Source organism: Dromiciops gliroides, chromosome 4 (assembly GCF_019393635.1).
Source record: "Dromiciops gliroides isolate mDroGli1 chromosome 4, mDroGli1.pri, whole genome shotgun sequence".
Taxonomy (NCBI): Eukaryota; Metazoa; Chordata; class Mammalia; order Microbiotheria; family Microbiotheriidae; genus Dromiciops; species Dromiciops gliroides.
In genome coordinates, this window is record NC_057864.1 from 181525740 (window position 1) to 181539665 (window position 13926).

The 13926-nt window shown below is 42.0% G+C and overlaps 1 protein-coding gene across 1 annotated transcript; it reads left to right on the forward strand.

Annotated features, from left to right (window-relative positions):
- The first annotated feature begins 1321 nt into the window (after positions 1–1321).
- LOC122754452 (keratin, type I cuticular Ha8-like) lies at positions 1322–7626 on the forward strand. The gene is made up of 7 exons (XM_044002886.1): positions 1322–1816; positions 2498–2580; positions 3722–3878; positions 4345–4506; positions 4600–4725; positions 5657–5877; positions 7188–7626. Exons 1-7 carry the CDS (start codon positions 1322–1324, stop codon positions 7321–7323), a joined length of 1380 nt encoding a protein of 459 aa, XP_043858821.1. The 3' UTR covers positions 7324–7626.
- Positions 7627–13926: the final 6300 nt, after the last annotated feature.

Consider the following 13926-nt stretch of genomic DNA (forward strand, 5'->3'; position numbering starts at 1 on the left):
GCAATGTGTATGCTTTATCTCCCTAAATGGGGGAATTCCCCTTAATGGGAAACTTAAGTAACTTATGGCAGAAGGATCAATGGTAGGCTTTTTTTATCCTCCTTTCCCCCCCTTTAATTATAAAAGCATTTTATTATTTTCCAGTTATATGTAAAAATAGCTTTCAACATTTGTTTTCATAAGATAAAATTTAGTTCCAAAATTTTCTTCTACCCTCCCTTCCCTCTACCCTCCCCAAGACATAAGCAATCTGATATAGGCTATATATGTACAATCTCATTAAATACATTTCTGCATTAGTCATGTTGTGAAAGAATCAGAACAAAAGAGAAAAACCTTGAAAAAGAGAAAAAAAACCAAAAAGTAGAAACAGTGTGGTTTAAACTGCATTAGGAATCCACAGTTCTTTTTTTCTGTATGTGGAGAACATTTTCCATCATGGGTCCTTTGGAATTGTTTTGGATCACTGAGTTGCTGAGAAAAGCCAAGTCTATCACAGCTGATCATCATGCAATGTTGCTGTTACTGTGTACAATGTTCTTCTGGTTCTGCTCACTTCACTCAGCATCAGTTCACTTAAGTCTTTCCAGGTTTTTCTGAAATCTGGCTGCTCATCATTTCTTACAGCACAATAGTATTTCACTACATTCATATGCCACAACTTGTTCAGCCATTCCCCAATTGATGGGCATTCCCTCGATTTCCAATTCTTTGCCACAATGGTAGATTTTTAATAGTCAAATGCTCTGGCATTTTCTAGTCCTACTGTCGAACTAAGGTCATGCTACTCAACTTTCCCCATTGACAAACTCTTGGATTCTACCAGGCCATCACAGTCTGGCTATCCCAAGACATGGGGAGATCCAGGCATTTCAGAAATAAGAAAAGTATTAGAAAACTCTTGTCACAAAGCATATAACAGAAAACTTGTGAGTCCCAAATGGGGGACTTTGTGCAAATCACTAGCATCAATGATAGCTATTCAGCACACATGGGATCTGGAAGGATTTTGTTCTTGTGTGAATCTTATTTTTTTTAAATTATGATTTCACCACCTCCTGCCCCCTAACACAGCTTCAGGTCAGTAAAATTTCCTTTAATGAGGTGAAGAACTCTTTAATAAACAGTAAACTCAATAACTGACTAATGGGATGATTGTTTGACAATAGACAAATCACCAGAGGAGAGAAGTCTGCCGGTGGAGCCAACACCCACCTGGAGCAGGTATAAAAGGCCTAGGAAGGAAGGAGTTCTTCAGACTGTGGCAGCTTGGCCTATCCACCTCACCTGAAACACTTCTCCAACTTCAGCACCTGAAACCATGACTTCCAACATTATCCGTACATCATCTTCCTACCCTCTGGGCAGCAAGCTTCCTGGAGCAACGAACATCTCCATCTCTTCCATCGATGTTGGTGGCAAACCTGGGGCACAACTCAAGGCCGCCTCCATGTGCTTCTCTGCAGCTGTAGCCCACAACAACCGAGTCCGTGTTGGAACCACCTCTCTGGGCCGACCCAGCCTCTGTCTGCCCAACAGCTGCCGCTCAGCCTGCCCCTTACCCGGCACCCTCAACATTCCTGCCAACATTGGGAACTGCGGGAACTATGGCGAAGGCTTCTTGAATGGTCACGAGAAGGAGACCATGCAGTTCCTGAATGACCGTCTGGCTAACTACCTGGAGAAGGTGCGTCAGCTGGAGCAGGAGAATGCGGAGCTGGAGACCAAGATTCAAGAGTGGAGCAAGTGCCACCCTTCCTATGTATGCCCAGATTACCAGTCCTACTTCAGGACAATTGAGGAACTACAGCAAAAGGTAATGTTTTATAGGAAGGAAGGAATAAGCATTTATTAAGTGCCTAATATGTACAAGGCACTGTGCTAAGTGAGTACTTGGCAAATATTATCTTTTGATCCTCTCAACACCCTTGTGAGGTAGATGTTATTGTTATCCTCACTTTATAGTTGAGGAACTGTGGCAGAGAGAGGTTAAGTGACTTGCCCAGGGTCACACAACCAATAAGTGTGAACTCAGACCCAGTTTTCTATCTACTGTGCCATCTACATGCCTCTAGGGCATCCAATGTCCAAAATCTTGCCTAAAGGGAAGGAGTTAGGGAATATAGGAAAGGCAGAGAGTCTCAAAAGACAAAGACAAAAACTCAGAGGACTTTGAGTTCAAATAAAAGGAGAATGGACATTTTCCTTTTGGGGAACCATATTTCCACAAGCCTGTGTGATTGTTCCACAGTATGGTGGTACCCTAGCCTCCACACTGCAGCAAAATGGTATCCAGAATAGAGACTGATAAAAAGCAGAGAGATTTTGAAAAGAGCACAGGAGGGTTACATATTCTTATGGAAAATGTCATTCCTGAGTGGAACACATCTATCTCCCCTTGTACTTACATCATGCTTTGGGACATTATGGGATCAGCCAAAGGGAACAGGTGGTCTCCAAAGGATGCTAATTGAAATATCTCATTGTGTCCCCTCAGATTCTCTGTACCAAGGCTGAGAATAACCGGCTGGTTATACAAGTGGACAATGCCAAATTGGCTGCTGATGACTTCAGAATCAAGTAAGTCTGGTAAAGCTGGGACTTCAAACTACCCCCTCCTCCATATCCTTTTCTCTCTTCAGCACACCCTTTACCTCCTTCCATAGTCTAGGGTCAGAAATAGGGATTGCAATAGGGATTAGAATTGGACCTGCAATTTCATTTCTATAGGAAACCCTCAGGTGAGCAAGGTCCCTCTACCACTGCAGATTGCAGGTTGGTAGACTTAGAGAGTTTTCTGGGCCATTGAGAGGTTAAGTGACTTGCCCAGGATTGTGCAGCCAGAATGTGTAAGAGATGGGACTTAAACCTAGGGCTTTCTGGTTTTGAGGCCAGCTCTCCATCGCCTTTACCAGGCTGATTCTGATATTGGAGATTGAGTTTTGAAAGGATGGGCAAGAAGAGAGCCTTGAATCAAGCAGATGTGTGATCTAAGTTGCATACATGCTGATTAATTTTTCTGAGTTAAAAGGCACATGCATGTTTGTGTGTATTTTGTTTAGAGTGGTTATGTCATAAGGTTAGGGTACTCTTGGTGTGGAAATTCTCTCCACTGATACAAGTTGGTGACTCATTTGAAACTTATAGGATTAGAGAGTTAGCTGGGAGTTAAATGAGCTTTCCATGGTCACACTATGACCAGGTGCTAATGGCAGAACTGACTGCCAGGTCTTCCTGACTCTAAGGCCAGTACTTCCATCCATGATAACACACTCTTCTGGGTATGTGCTTACCAGAGAGGCAGAATTAGATCATTTTAGGAATAAATGGAGAAGTATTAGTTTCTGAATTTAAAAAAGGAACCCAAGGTCCTCAGAAGAAACAAGTAGGGTGAGAAAGAATTCACCCCTAGAGTCCAAAGGTGTCATGAGTTAACAAATCAATAGGAAAGAAAAAACATGAAAAAAAGCTATTTCTAAACCTTAGAAAAATGAAGCAGACCAAAGATCCAGTTAAATTTAACAAACATTTATTAACTACCAACAAAGGGCATAGTTGTGCAGGAAAGTATGATGAGGAGAATTCAAAAACATTTTTCTTGTCCTCAAGAAACTTCCAATCTAATAGGTTAAGGAACTTCATTTCCAGTGGGTCCAAGTTTGGTTGGGCCTTGGTTTATCCTCTGCTTGCTCTATTGTGACTTTCCCCCAACTCTTTCAAGGCATGAAAGTGAACTGTCCCTGCGCAAGCTGGTGGAGGCTGACATGTGCGGGATGCACAAGCTCATGGATGGCTTAACCCTGGCCAAGTGTGACCTAGAAGCCCAGGTTGAGTCCCTGAAGGAAGAGCAGCTGTCTCTCAAGAGCAACCATGAGCAGGTTTGGCTATACTAACAAACAATGATGGAACAAAGGGATCGGGCCACACATAGTCTTGAGAGTAGGGAGGAAGGTGTGTGGAGGAGAATCCTAGATGCAGAGAACTCTAGTTCTTATGATGGAAGCTCACTGAAAGACTCAGCAGTACTGAAAGTCTTGCTTGGTTCTTTGGAGCTCTGCTTTTAGCAAAACTCCTTAAAGCATTTTTCATCTAAAAAAGTTGGATACTGGGCTAGAAGAGGTTTCACCAATTTGTGCCAAGCTTGATTGTAACTGATCCTAAAGGTTCCAACTCAGATCTTAGAACATATCTGAGTAGGTTCTTCCTGTTTTAGATGTTGGGCTAGGATTCTTCAGTCCCAGGGAGATTTTCTCTCTTCCATGTTGCCCTCAGGAGGCAGGGGGAGGCTGTTATAAAGAGAATGACCTTTATTTCACTGGACATTTTGTTCTTCTATCTCTCCAGGAAGTCCACAACCTGCAGTGCCAGCTGGGAGACAAGCTCCACATTGAGCTGGACACCGCTCCACCTGTGGACCTCAACCGGGTGCTGGGTGAGATGAGGTGCCAGTATGAGGCCATGGTGGAGACCAACCGGAATGATGTGGAGCAATGGTTCATGGCTCAGGTGAGGGTGGTGGGGCTCAAGGTGGGGAAGTGGCTGTTGGCTTCCTGAGGTACTTGTAACTGACCCTGTCCTTGTGACTCCACTGTGTTTCAGTGCGAGTGCATCAGTCTCCAGGAGATGTCCTGTTCAGAGGAGCTACAGTGCTGCCAGTCAGAGCTCCTGGAACTAAGATGCTCGGTGAACGCTCTGGAAATTGAACGCCAGGCTCAGCACAAACTGGTGAGTCTCCTCCTCCATTCTCAGCACTCTTCCAATTTGAGTTTCTTTTAGTTCCAGTTCTAAATTCTCTCTCTTTCCCCTCTTCCTTTCCTATGCATTGAGAAGGCAAGAAACAAACAAAAAAACCACACCCTATTACAAACATGTATAGCCATACAAAACAATCTAGCACCTTTCCAATACATCTGATGCTCCAATAACCCTCTGATGGCTTTATGGATGAAGAAGGCCTTTTTTCTCCCATTGAGACAGAAATGTTGAACATGTACTTCTGAAGACTCATAGGACTATGGGTTTATGGAAGGGAATTCATCCACCCTCCTTACTTTATAGATGAAGGAATTAAGGTCCAGCGAGATAAAGGTACTTGTCTGAAGTCCCACATAAGTGGTGCAGCTCAGATTAGAACCAGGCCCTCTGGCTCCAAAGTCATTGCTCCCTCCACTGCACCACACTACCTTTCTCCTCAGACCCCATTCTTTCCATTGCCCCATATTTCCTCCAGTCCCAATACAGTGGGCTCTGGTGGATTTGTTGTCATGTTTGTCCCAATCCAGACATAGATCTCCTCTGAACCTTAGTCACTGTTTCTTTATGGCAAGAAGTGAAGCTCATTCACATTAGGAGGATTTTTGGTAGTGTGGGGAGAGTCCATACCTCTTTGGAGAGGGTCTAGTTTATCCTAAATTTTCTAGATTTAAATTAAATCCTTTATCAAGCTGGAGGAATTTCTGCATGTGTTAGGTCATGGACAATTCAATTCAATTCAGTTTCATTCCATTCAATTGAATATTCCATAACTACTTAAGTACCATCTATATGCCAAGGCCCATGTGTTACCAGAATGTTGCCCATATGGGCCGGCTCTGGGCACTGTCTCTGCTTCTCTAGAGTCATTGTTCCATGATTGTCTTGGTGCTTCTCATTTCAGAAAGAGTGTTTGGAAAACTCCTTGTGTGAATCTGAGGCCCGCTATAGCACCGAGCTGGCCCAGATGCAGTATCTGATCGGCAACGTGGAGGAACAGCTGGCTGAGATCCGGGCTGACCTGGAGCGGCAGAACCACGAGTACCAGGTGCTCTTGGACGTCAAAGCCCGGCTGGAGTGTGAGATCTCCACCTACCGAAACCTGCTGGAGAGTGAAGACTGCAAGTAAGTGGGATGCTGGCACTTTCTAGCAAGGGCACTTAGACCAAGTTCATGGATGGGTATCCCTTAGTTAAAAACAGAAGGACTTAAGCATGATCTGCTTGTATATGTCTGTTCCATGAATCTAATGAGGGGAGACTGGATTATGGATTAAATTGTTAAAATGGCCATTTCAACTCAGATAAGGGCATCTGTTTGCCAGATCCTGACAGAAAATGGGTGGATGTAGATTCAAGTGGGAAAAGCAATGTATCTATTTTATTTGGAGTTTTCTAGACATAATGAGATTGTCTTATGTCTTCTGCAGACTTGGGGGACTTTCTTTTCACCCCTTTACAGTTCTCCTTGTCAATGTGCCTCTGATTTGGGAAGGAAAGCATAGCTAGCAAAGGAGCAGATTCCCTGAAAGCCAGCCCTTGTTTGAATGCTTTAGCCCTTACTTCTTGACCTTTATGTGATGGCTAATTCTTAGTATCATAGATTTAGAGTTAGAGGGGCCTACAGAGACTTGTTTTATAGATGAATATAGATTAGATCCCTTATTTTATAGATGAAGAAAGTGAGGCCCAGAAGGATTAAGTAACTTGCCCATACAGCTAGGAAGTATCTGAGGCAGGATTTGAACCCAGGCCCCATACAACTCATTTCAAATCAACAAACATTTATTAAACACTGACTATATGATAGATAACAAGTAATTGAGAGGCAGCACGGTACAATGGTTAGAGTCATGTCCCATTTTTCCCACTTGTGAACTATGTGACCCTGGGTGAGTCACTTAATCCATCTCAGCCTCAGTTTCCTTTCTTGTAAAATGAGTGGGTTGAATGAGAAGGCATTTAATGTCTCTTCCAGCTCCAAATTGATGATCCTACAAAATGCAGAGTAATTTGTGGAGGATAGAGCATTAACAGCTGAGGAGAATCAGGGAAGGCCCTCAGGAGGTGTCATCTGAAATAAGCCTTGGAGGGAATTAGGGATTCCACATCAAGTCAAGTCAACACATATTTATTAAGCACTTGTTATGTGACAGGCACTGAGCCAAACTCTGGGAATTCAGAGAAAACCTTCCAGGCATGGGCAACAGCCTGTACAAAGGTTTGGAGGCAGGAGATGAGGGAACAACAAATAGGCCACTTGGGTTGGATGAGAGAATGTGTAAGTATGTGGGGAGTAAGGTGAAATCAGGCTAGGAAGAGGTTGGAAGCAGATTGGGAAGGGCTTTAAATGCCAAGAGACTCTTCATATGAATTCCTGGGATATAATTTCCTCTCCTCAACTTAACCTTGCTTGGATGGACTTTTCTCCTTCAGACTTCCTTGCAACCCATGTGCGACACCCGCATCCTGTGTCCCCCCACCCTGTGGTCCTCGGCCCAGCTGTCCTCCCCGAACCACCTGCGGCCCTCCTCGCCCAGCCTGTGGCACCAACCTGTCTGGTCGATTCTGATATCTATGCCCCCAGCTTAGAGGGCGGAAGCCTCCTTCCTGCTCAGGGCTGCCTTCATCTTGCCTGCCTGGATTTACTTTAAGAATACCCAGACTCTTCTGCATCTCATAAAGAAGACTGAGTTGGCAGCCAAGAAGGGGCATGAATGCTTCATCTGCTGGAAAAAGCTACGATTTATTACCGTTTCAGCTACTGCTTCTGTGGGGATGTCTCTTGTGGGATCTTGACTCTGCTTTGCTGCTTTGATATCTTTTGAGATGCACTCATTGCCTTGCAAATAAACTTAATTCCTGCAGCATAAAATGTCTTCCTGTGTGTCTTTTGCTATGTTTACCTCTTGGGCTTGGTAGTTGGGTCCAGGCCAAGCACCCTATAGGTACTGAAGTGCCTAGGTGACATCAAATGCTCCAGATGCAAATAATCAATGTGCTGTAGAAGAAAGAACTTGGGATTCAGAGTCTGGATAGACCTGAGTTCAATTCCCAGGCTCAGCACTTTCAGACAAATTAATTAACTGCTCCGCGCCTCAGTTTTCCATAGCTGTAAACTGGGGATAAAGTGATATTTTTCTTCCCTCCATCTCAGAGTTATTGTGGATATAATATCTGTAAAGGGACAGGGATTGGGCCTGTGATTTTATTGGTGTAGGAAGTCCATTGTGGCTGAGAAAACTCCCTCTAGCAATTCTCTGCAATTGAACAGTCTTTCTTAGAGGATTCCCTAGAAAAGTAACTGACCTAGGGTGAGGTGGTAGCATGTGTCAGAGGCAGGCCTCAATTCCAGATTTTCCTGGCTCTGGGACCAGCTTCACCAAGCCATCACACATCAAATGCCCCTAAATGCAAAATTCTCAGTGTTTGTAAAACTTAGTGACAACATAGGCTATTATACTCTATAGTAATATAGTTTGGCATAAGTGGAATCAGGAAGACCTGTGTTCAAATGCTCCCTCTGATACCTGGCTGTGTGAACCTGGGCAAATCACTTATTCTCTTAGAGTCCCAGATAACTTTCTTTTTTTTATTCCTTTTTTTTTTTTGAGAGGCAATTAGGGTTAAGTGACTTGCCCAGGGTCACACAGCTAGTAAGTGTCAAGTGTCCGAGGCTGAATTTGAACTCAGGTCCTCCTGAATCCAGGGCTGGTGTTTTATGCACTGAGCCACCTAGTTGCTCCCAGATAACTTTCTAAGTGAGAAGTTATAGATAGGTTGCCTGCCTATATTTGAGGACAGAATTTCCATGCTGGGGGGTGGGGGTGGGGATTTTCTATGTGGAAGAAATTATATATCTAGCTCAAAATAAATGATGATTTCATATTCTATCCTACCAGCAGGTACCCCTGCTAAAATATGGAATATAGAAATAATAAATATGGAAAAATGCGATGACAGGTGGAGAAATCAGTGTCTGCATGTTGTTTTTTTTTTTGAAGAGGGCTCTTCCCTGACAAAGTCTGTTTAATGAACATAAAACAATAATAAATATTCTTTAAGGTGTTTAGAGTGCTTTTTATATCCTGTCTCTATTCAGGAACTACTAGAGGTATCATGAGCCCTGTTTCACTTGTGAAATTTGTCCACAGTCATCCAATTAGCAAGTATCAGAGGTAGCATTTGAACCAGGTCTTCCTGAGTCCAAGTTTGCCATGCTGATCTCTATACCAAGTTCCCTCTCTTCTTATGAAGATCCCTCAACCTTCCTCTCCCTCACCACTGCTTGTAGACCCAAGGGAAAGAAACAACAGTATCAGGAAGATTGAATTCTTTCACATGCCTACACAGGGTTTTCTGGCATGGGCTATGACATTTTATCCAACGGCAAAATAAGGTCACGTAGCCTAAGCAAAGACAAGATCTTGTTGGGAGTTGCCTTTCCTGGGTTTACCTTCCGAGTTAACTCTCTTTCTGAAGGCTGAACCTTTCATAGAGACTTCAAGATGAAATCACCTCCCTTGGAAGTGGGAGGCCCTAATCACAGAGCGGGAGAAACTCCCCAGGGCCTTGGCCCATTTCCCTCTCAGTCAGATTCCTTTGTCTAAAGAGGATCATTTCCAGTGACTCCTGTGTTTGCATCTCTGGCACTGACCTAGAAGTGCTGGTGCATGCATTAAGAGCTGCAGATGTTATCGTGGGGCTGGCAGATCCCTGCTTGTCTTTTAGGCAGGGGTCCGACTTGCTCCCAAGTAGGCCTGCTGCCAGAAGGAGGGAACAAGGTGTGTTGGATCTTAGACTCCTGTGTTACAGGGAGGCTGCCATTTCAGCTCAGGAATGCAGTTTTGATGAAGTGTTGATGCTAAAAAAGGCACAGTTCCTTTTAGACCAATTGGTCACTCCCTCTACCAAGTGCCTGTTTGTTGGGTTATTGTGGGCCCTTGTCTCTGAGGACAAAAACAACCCTTCAGCAAAGGATAGCAGAGACATGACAGGATTTCTGGTGCCTTGGATTGCTTTTACACATGGGCTAAGGGCTTACTTGCTTTTGCTGCTCAGTCATTTTCAGTTGTGTCCAGCTCTTTATGACCCCATTTGGGGTTTTCTTGGCAGAGATACTGGAGAAGTTTGCCATTTCCTTCTCCAGCTAATTAAAAAATGTTTTATTTTCCCCAAAATTACATGTAAAAAACAATTTTTATCATTTGTTTTAAAAAAATTTTGAGTTTTAAATCCTTTCCCTCCCTTCCTTCCCTTTCTTCTCCCTGAGATAGTTATACATGTGCAATCATGTAAAACATATTTCTGTATTAGTCATTTTGTGGAAGAAAACTTGAACCAAAAAAAGAAAGAGAGAAAATGAAAAATAGTATGTTTTGGTTTGCATTCAGACTCCGTCAATTATTTTTCTGTAGGCAGAAAGTCTTTTCATCATGAGTCCTTTAGGATTGTCTTGGATCATGTATTGCTGAGAATAGCTAAGTCATTCAAAGTTCTTCATTGTACAATATTGATACTGTGTACAATGATCTCTTGGTTCTGCTCACTTCACTCTGCATCAGTTCATAGAAATCTTCCCACGTTTTTCTGAAATCATTCTGCTCATCATTTCTTATACCACAATAGTATTCTATTATAATCATATACCAAAGCTTGTTCAGTCATTCCCTAATTCATGGGCATCACCTAAATTTTCAATTCTTTACCACCACCAAAAGAGCTCTTATAAATACCCTTGCAAAAATAGACCCTTTACCTCTCCCTCTTTTTAAAAAATATCTTTGGAGATACAGATACAGTAGTTCTCTAGCTCATTTTATGGATGAACTGAGGCAAACAGGGTTAAGTGACTTGCCCAGGATCACAAAGCTAATAAATGTCTGAGGTCAGATTTGAACTCATAAAGATTAGTCTTCCTGACTCCAAGGCTGATTGCATATGTATATGTTGGTGATTGCTCTATGCCTCATTGACCATACATTGCACCAAATTTGTTCCTACTGGGAAGCACAGAAGCTGGTATTCTTGGACTGACTTTGATTTGAAGTAGAGCCATCCCTTATTATTCTGAATGAAACAAAACCCATTTTGAGCCTTATTAGTTGTAAGCCATTTTACTTCATTGGCAAGAGGTAAAGAATTTGTTATAAAGCTTAGTAACTAGAGTCACCATTTGCTACTTGGAGAGTAATTTTAAAGGCATAATTGAGAAAAATTCACAGGGAACTCAAATGATCTCTTATTATTTGCAGAAGCATCATGGTATAAGAAAGCAATGAACTTGGACAACAAGTTTTTGGATGATACCACTGATGTTATCAGTGTTGAGAACTCCTAGTGTGGAAAGTTCTTGAGGTGCATCAATACTTCTTCTGTACTTTATAGTTTTAAATAGCTGCCTGGGACACTGAGAAGTAAAGGGAATTTGTTCAAGGTCACTTAGCCAGTCAGTGTTAGAAGTGGGGTTTGAATCCTGGTCTGGCTGACTTTGAGAACACCAGTGGTTCTCGAAGTTTCTGGTTTCAGGTTCACTTTATACTTTGAAAAATGATTGATCTTTTTGGAGGGAAAATAGGGAGTCACTGAAGGTTCTTGAGCAAGGAATGGTTTAGGAATATTGATACAGATTTTAATCCATCTATGCCTTCTCATTTTAAGTATCTCTTATCGATGTCCTCCTATAGAGCCTCCACAGAAGATGCACCCAACATACCATAGACTTCCTCTGTCTTTTTACAGTTCAGTCCCATGCTCAAACTATCCATTTGTGATTCCTTGATCTTGCCACATGATATCCTCAGCTCTTTTTCCAATCATACATATACTTTATGGTTCCATTTAAGTCACTTTTTACATGTAGAGTATCACTGGGAATATTCTACTGTCTGTTTGCACCATTCTTACTAGATCTAATATTTTGTCAGTCACTCAAGTGTGACTTTTGAATCATCTTTGACTTCTCCTTAATCCCTGCCTTCCAATAAGTCATGAAGTCCCATCGATTTTTCCTTTATATTTGTCTGTCCCTTATGCCCCTTTCTTTCAATTCCCATAGCAACCAAATTAGTTCAGGAATTTAGTATTTCTCTATTGTCTTCCTTCCCACAGGATTACACAATGTACAGTAGAAGGAACTGTAGCCATGTAGTCCTACCCATATGCAAAAGGAATCTCCAAGGTAAAATACTTGACAAATGATCATTTAGCTCTATTGTGAAGACCTCCAACAAGGAGCAATTTATCATCTCTTAAAGCAGCTCCTTCTGCTTTTGGAATGCTTTAATTGTTAGGAAGCTTTCCAAAAGTGGAATGAGCTAGATATTAAGATCAAATTTATTTCTTTGTGACTTTCATACATGCCCTCTGGGAGTTCCTTAAATCAATGAATGGCTGGGACCAACACCTGGTTATCTGGATCAGTATTGAGGGCTTGCACATTACGACATGTAATAAAGGCTTGTTGAATTGTACTGAACCCAGTTGATGGTCCAAGATTGGTGGTGGAAGGGGGAGGGAGGTGGATAGAGACCCTTAAAAAGGAGGGTCCTCAGGTTATTGGTTCACCTCCTCTGAAATCCTGAGTCATCATGTCAGGAACACTGTACTTTGGAGACTCTATTTCATGGCCTCAAAGCCAAGGGTCAACGTATTCATCCTGGGAATGGGGTTAAAGATGCATCTTATTTAGCATAGCAAAGAAGCTGGGTGGTTAATTATGCTTTTCTGGGGTTTGTGGAGAAACAGGCTATTGATATGGGTCAGAGCAAGGCAATAAAACTTTGGGATGCTCTGAGTATGTCTGAAGATTAAGGAAATTTAAATTTTGTGCAGGAGTCTCTTTATTAATGGACTATCAAAGAAGATGTATTTTTTTTCAAAGGGGTGAGAGTCTTTCAAGAGAAGGGAGATCAAAGTCCAAGAGTTTGTGTCTTCCCTAAACAAGTTGAAGGAGGACACAATCCTGAGAGAAGGACAGGTGGGGATGTAGGTAATAAGTGAAGATGCTGAGAGAAGAAGACATGGGAAGCATTGAGAATAGACATCATAAAATATTAATCACTGTTGACCTTAACCAGCTTACAAAATTCTGGTAGATGAGAACACATTCCCCTGGGAATCTGGAACTATATTTTAAAATACATGTGTTTATTCCTCTCTGTCCCCCTCAATCTCACACCAAAGTCCATTTTCTTTTAGACTTAAACATTTTCAACTTTGATTTGCAAAATGTTCATTGGAATTTAGTTTTTTTTCTCTTATAATTTTAGCTGAATGCTTTCTCTAGTAATTATCAATGGATCTGTCCAGCTGCTTTCCTCCTAGAGAGGACTCTATGGCTATTTTGGAGTCCAGGGCTCTAGTCTTGTCTCTGTCATTTACTAACCACATGGCCTTGGGCAAGTCCCTTCATTTTTATAGGCCTCAGTTTCCTTCACTGTGAAATAAGTTTAGATGTGATGCTCTCAGGCCCCTTTCAGATTCAAATCTTGATTCCAATATTGTCCCAGGTTGCTTGGAAGGTCACTTTCCTGAATCTGGGAACCTATCTTTGAATGACCTTTATGTGACCTTACACACAAGGCCATTGGATGAGGAAGAGGATTGTGATGATTTTTCCTTTACACTCCAATTTCCTGGACAAGACTATCACTGCTACATGTTTTAGAATCTTCTAATTTTTCAGACTTTTCGGGGATCAAAGTACTTATTCAAATGAATTCCCTGGGGCAGGAAAAGGATCCGAAGCAGAGATTATGTAGCCCTATGGTGTCCCTGAAATGATAGAATGACTTCATCATTTCACACACTTGAATGGGAGGTCAAAGAGTAATTCAAAGCCACTGAATTTGGGATGCTAAGTTTAGAAGTCTTTGAAGAATGAGGTTTTTGCATATATTCTAGGGTCATGTGGTAGTAAGGAGTCTTGTCTGTGTTAGACAAAATCTCTTTTATGATCTAATTAACTCTTTATAGGAAACTAAATCACTGACTAATCAGGAGATTGTATAATAATCAACATAAATACTGAGTAGAATGCCAGTTTCTTGCACCAACACCCACTTGCCAGGGGTATATATATATATATGTGTATATACATATATAGGTTTAGGGGAAAAGGAATCATTCAACTCTGAGCACAACCTAGATAACCCAGCACCTCTGTTCTGCTGCC

Coding starts and splice junctions, on each gene's coding strand:
- LOC122754452 (XM_044002886.1), top strand. CDS start 1,322: ATGACTTCCAACATTATCCGTACATCATCTTCCTACCCTCTGGGCAGC. Junction 2,581..3,721: donor GCTGATGACTTCAGAATCAA/GTAAGTCTGGTA, acceptor AACTCTTTCAAG/GCATGAAAGTGAACTGTCCC. Junction 3,879..4,344: donor TCAAGAGCAACCATGAGCAG/GTTTGGCTATAC, acceptor CTATCTCTCCAG/GAAGTCCACAACCTGCAGTG.